The sequence below is a fragment of the Rhinopithecus bieti genome, unplaced genomic scaffold (assembly GCF_001698545.2).
Source record: "Rhinopithecus bieti isolate Rb0 unplaced genomic scaffold, ASM169854v2 scaffold_18466, whole genome shotgun sequence".
In the NCBI taxonomy this organism is placed as follows: domain Eukaryota; kingdom Metazoa; phylum Chordata; class Mammalia; order Primates; family Cercopithecidae; genus Rhinopithecus; species Rhinopithecus bieti.
Window position 1 is genome coordinate 32,960 of NW_016809319.1, and position 5,808 is coordinate 38,767.

At 36.6% G+C, this 5,808-nt stretch overlaps 1 protein-coding gene across 1 annotated transcript; it reads right to left on the reverse strand.

The window, feature by feature from the left end:
- Positions 1-828: 828 nt before the first annotated feature.
- Positions 829-2,092, reverse strand: LOC108540128 (olfactory receptor 2J1). The gene has a single exon (XM_017889097.1). It carries the CDS (start codon positions 1,765-1,767, stop codon positions 829-831), a length of 939 nt encoding a protein of 312 aa, XP_017744586.1. The 5' UTR covers positions 1,768-2,092.
- Between the last annotated feature and the right edge of the window lie 3,716 nt (positions 2,093-5,808).

Genomic DNA, 5,808 nt, shown 5'->3' on the forward strand with positions numbered 1-5,808 from the left:
ATTTGTTTGAGTTCTTTGTAGATTCTGGATATTAGCCCTTTGTCAGATGAGTAGATTGCAAAAATTGTCTCCCATTCTGTAGGTTGCCTGTTCACTCTGATGGTAGTTTCTTTTGCTGTGCAGAAGCTCTTTAGTTTAATTAGATCCCATTTGTCAATTTTGGCTTTTGTTGCCATTGCTTTTGGTGTTTTAGACATGAAGTCCTTGCCCATGCCTATGTCCTGAATGGTATTACCTAGGTTTTCTTCTAGGGTTTTTATGGTTTTAGGTCTAACATTTAAGTAACTTAGTGTCTTTAAAAAGTGAACTTCAACCAAAAAATTATGATACGTCCTTTACCATATAATAAACAGTGTTATTCTTTATGCTTACCATTTTTCTTTGTTGTGACTATTTTTAGCTTCATTTAAGGTTTATTCAATAACCAAAAACTTCTTTAGCATACGCCTTTGCAATATTGCCCTTCTCTTCCTGTACATATCAATGGTCAGTTCATAATTTAGCACATTGTCAGAAATATTTCCAATATTTTTTAAATAATCTCCTTATAATTATTCACACACACATTTATTTATGTTGAAACCACAGTACACAATTTTCGTGGAAATAAATATAGAATTGTAAAAGACCAGAGTGGTACTAATCAAAAAGTTATATCAACATAACATTTCAGAACTAAATATTAAAAAGAGTAGCAAATGGGGGACTGAACTATTCCATGTTTTGTAAACTGTTAGACGAAAAACAAATCACAAAGAAGCAGGGAAACCACCTTTCAAGATGGACAAGACCCTAAGAAAAACAACAACAGCCAACATGACTTCCCTGTCACATTCCCCACTCCCACCCCATTAGCCTCTTCACTGCTCCTCTTACATCCTTGTTTCTGAGAGTGTAGATTAGAGGGTTAAGACTAGGTGTGACGACAGTATAAAAGAGGGCAATGAACTTGCCTTGATCAGGAGAATTTTCTGATGGTGGCTGGAGATATATGCACATGACTGGAATGAAAAAGAGAGATGCAACCATAAGATGGGCTCCACATGTTCCAAACACTTTCTGAAGCCCAGTGGTTGATTGCATGCTCAGTACAGCCCAGGCAATGGCACCATAGGAAGTAAGAATGAGGATGAGAGGTATAAGAACAAAAATGGAGCTCATGACCATGAGGATCAGCTCATTTACATGGGTATCAACACATGATAATCGCAGAAGTGCTGGAACTTCACAGAAGAAATGATCCACTAGGCGATGTCCACATAGGGGTATCCAGAAAGTAAAGGAGGAATGAAGTGCTGAGGTAGTAAAACCACTTACCCAAGAAGCCACAGCCAACAAGCGGCAGAAACGAGGGTGCATGAGGAGAGTGTAATGCAAAGGTCTACACACAGCTGCATAACGGTCATAGGACATCACCACCAGTAGCACACACTCTGCGGTTCCCAGTGTGAGAACAAAGTAAAGTTGAACCATGCAACCAGCATAAGAGATGGTCTTTTCTGGGCCCCAGAGATTGTCCAGCAACTGAGGGATAGAGCTGGTGGTGTAGCAGATATCCAGAAATGAGAGGTTTGAAAGGAAGAAGTACATTGGAGTGTGGAGATGGGAGTCCAGGTGTGACAGGATGATGATGAACAGGTTTCCTATCAGTGTTATCAAGTAGAAGATCAAGATAACCACGAAGAGAACTACTTCCAGATGAGGCCAGTTAGAAAATCCAAGTAGAATAAAGAAGTCTCCAAAACTTGCATTTTTTTCCGTCATCATTCTTATTTTTCCTGTACCTAAAGAAAGAATCACATAAACTCAAAGTCTGTCCATGCATTGTCAACCGCTCACTTGCAAACAGACTGGAGAAAAAAAGTATCCCAATTCCAGATAGTGTGCACCATTATGACAGTAGAATTTTTATGCTGTTTCCTTTATATGCTTCATTGAGATATTTTTCCAGCTGTGGATACAAGCAATAGCTTTTCAAGTTACTGAGTTATTTTATACACATCTCTGAGTTAACATTTGGATAAATGAAGACTAAGATATTCCATAATCAGAAAGACAATATTTAAGAAAATAATTTTATATTTTAAAAAGTTAAATTGATTTTTTTGCATTTTCAGACTATTTCCAGTTTTGCAGTTACAGAGAAAGGAATAACTGTAGTCATAATAATCCTACTTACACATAGAAATTTCCCATGTTAAAATCAATTAGGTAGTCACTTTAAAATATTAATATTAACTGAAAAAAATTAATTGAATATGATGTATAGAAAGAATTAAATGATATTCATTTATTTATGCTAGCAGTTTATTTCTAGACAAATAAAATAACATGCAAATGAAGGTTTAAACAGACATATGCACACACACACCAACTTATAAAAGTTCACAATATAAGCAAAGCTGATTAATAAAGCAAAATAGAGTAGAGATATCAGTGATAGAATGCTTCCAAAAGTAAATGGGGGTGTAATTCTTATTGGAAGAGAAACAGATTACAGAGTCTAACAAAACCATAGGGAGGGGTAAGAGAGAAAGGAAGAGTGTTTCCATGCACAACAGTAAAGAGGAGATCCGAATGTGGCATTTGAAATTGAAAGAATGTATAACGCAGGATTGTTAGACAGGGATAAGAAGACTTAAACATGGTTTCTAAAAAATTTTATGTGCTTTAGGCCAATAACTGAACTATACTTTAAATTCTGAGCTGCAATTTATGATTTGTATTTCTGGGTTTTCTTCAATATTTCTAAATAGCATTGCCATCCCCCTTCTGCTCCCCTCCTGCCACAGCCAACTCTTCCTCTCATACTCTCTGATAAAATACGACAAAAGACAAATTTACTTACACCCGACTCACCTTCAGGGTTCTGAAAAGCTTTTAACAACTCAAATATTCTAATCTTCACTCTTGAAAAAGATGTAAAGGTTTGCCTAATTAGTTGAGTTACGACTGGAGAAGTAGGAACGTTGAACTTGGGCCAAGTCTGTGCAAATGCTCCAGACAGGTACAAAGATATCTGTACACTTTTCCATATTGTTGGTAATGGAAAGATTATTACTTTTTGAGAAATCATGAAAAAATTGCAAGAATTTTTTTTTAATTTCCCTAGGATGAAAGGTAATATTCTGTAAGCTACTTGAACTCTAATGCTGATATTTTTGCTAATGCAGGCATAATTTTCTTTCCTAACGCAGCTGCCTGAGTTCCTTACTACAGTAATTAAAAGGTGAAATCTGATATTTTTCTGTTGTATAAACCGTCTTTCAGCCTTCTTCCAGAGTTGATAAAAGGGATAGGAAATAAGGGACAAACAAAAAACTCATGTAGAGACAAGTTTGCAGCTTCGATTTTCTTCTTGGTGGAAAAGAGGGAAATGAAGACCCTATCAAACGTAGCTTCTATGAGCTGTGGAATAAAATATCTTCTCTCTTCTTTTAAATCAAACACTTTAGGGAACTTGGATGGCTGAGTGTCTCTTCTTTTCTCAATTACTACTAAGAGACATTTTCCCAATTCGTGTCTTATTCATTCCTTTATACTATATCTGGTTTGTTTTCTTACTTTAATTTTTCATTGACTAGTAATAATTATATATATTTATGGAGTACATTGTAATGTTTTGATATGTATATATATTATAGAATGATTATATTAAACTAGTTAAAGTATCTATCACCTCACACCTATTTTTTTTTTTTTTGTAGTAACAACATTTAAAATCTACACTTCCTGCGATTTTGAAATATGGAAGCTGTCTACCCCTTAAGAAGTGCACCAACTTCTTTCAGTACTGACCTTCCTGTGTTTGTCCCTGTTCCCTGTCACTCTCTTCCTGACTTATGACCTCATCATGTATAAACTGATGAAGGGGCTCTCTGGTTGCCGTACAACCTAAAAACATCAACCTAATTGCCTTCTTATAACATTTTTGCCAATGTTTTAAATCTAACTATGGACAACAGAGTCTGTGATTGTCATTGCTACAGAAAAGACAGCCTGAGTTTGTCCAAAAGATCTGCTTTTTAGCAGAATGTGGAAATACTTTAGGGCATTCAAGGTATCAGGGGATGGAGCCTTTATCCCAGAGTAAATGGTATATTTATGGAAACAAAAAGAATAATGGGATACTCTTTCATTGACTGGGGCCTTTGGGATGATAAATCTCAAAGTTGCAATTAATGCCCTTCAAGGAGTTGTCCTGGTGTGATGTTCTCAGTACAAAACTTTTCACAGAAATATATTCAGCATATGTTCAGCATGATTCACTGTGATGACAGTGAATTTATCACCAACAAATATGGGGAAAGATGCTGTGAGTTATATTTACAATAAAGGGAATGGGTTTTACTGAGCCATCTGATTTCTTTTTTCAGTTTTCCATGGGGCTAAAGGTCAAATTTACAAGACAACTGGAAAAAAAGGAATTATTTCAGAGCACTCAACAGAAAAACTAGAATACATAAAGACTAAACTGTGTATCTGTTCCTCACTAATAGCGTGCTCTTTGAGACTGACCTATATTATTTATGCCTTCCCAGTTGTCTTTTAAATTCAATTCCCAGATTTTTCCTGCAACAGGTTAAAAATATCTTGAATATTACTCCAATCTTCTATTTTATTTTAATTGACAAACAATAATTCTATATATTGATTAGGTACAATGTGATATTTTGATATATATATGTACAATACAGAATGATTCAGTCCAGCTAACACAGTCATTACCTCACATACTTATTTTTCTTATAGTGAGAACATTTAAAATCTACGAGTTTAAAATCCTCCCTTTCTCCATCCCCTGCCCCCCAGGTAGCTACTCATTCTACTCTCCACCTGTATGAGTTTAACTTTTTTAGATTCCACATATGAGTGAGATCATGTGGTATTTGTCTTTCTGTGTCTGGCTTCTTTCACTTCGTATAATGTCCTGCAGGTTCATGAAATGTTGCTGTAAAGACAGAATTTCCCTTTTTCTTTAAGGCCGAATAGTATTCCATTTTATGTAGATAATGTGGTACATATATATATCACATTATATCCCTTTTATATATTTACCTGTTTATCACTGATGGACATTTAAGTTCCTTCCATATCTCAGTTATTGTGAACAATGCTACAATGAACATGGTAGTGCAAATAACTGTAGTGAATTCTTATGATTTTATGTTGCCTCAGTGTTTATTTTCAACATATGTTGAACTTTCTCATACCAGAAGCAGGGCTTAGTCACCCTCAACACAATTTCGAGTTCTCCTCTCCCACTGTCTCAAGGTGGTCAATCCAGATATTTGGCCTCTTGGTTTCCCCCTCCCTTTGGGACACCTGGATACAACCTGCTTGACTTACCCCACCGATCCCCACACCCCACATGGACTGCGGATTTGCGGCAGTGAACACCTCTCAATACAACATGACTCCCAAGAACTCATGCCTGCTTGCTCTAAACCCACCAATCTGTTACTCCCTGCTTGGGTAATGCTGTGTACCCCAGTAAAGGCTTTGGCTTTCTCGGCTGTCACTCACTCTGTCTTGCTACCCACCCACTGGTTGAGCATACATGTCTCTGAGGGCTGCCCCTTCTCCTATTAGACCTGTGAGGAAAGTTGCCCTCTTCTCTCTGGATCTTTAAGTAATAAAACTATTTCTATTACGTGTTTTGTTTACTTGCATCTCACCTGACTGACACAACTGAAACTAACTTCTTTTGTGGACAAGGCTCTCTTAGAGAGTGGTTATCTTGGTAGGAATGAACTGGACACACTAGTCAGACAAGAGCCACAAGGGTGTCTGCCAGTGAAAACAAGT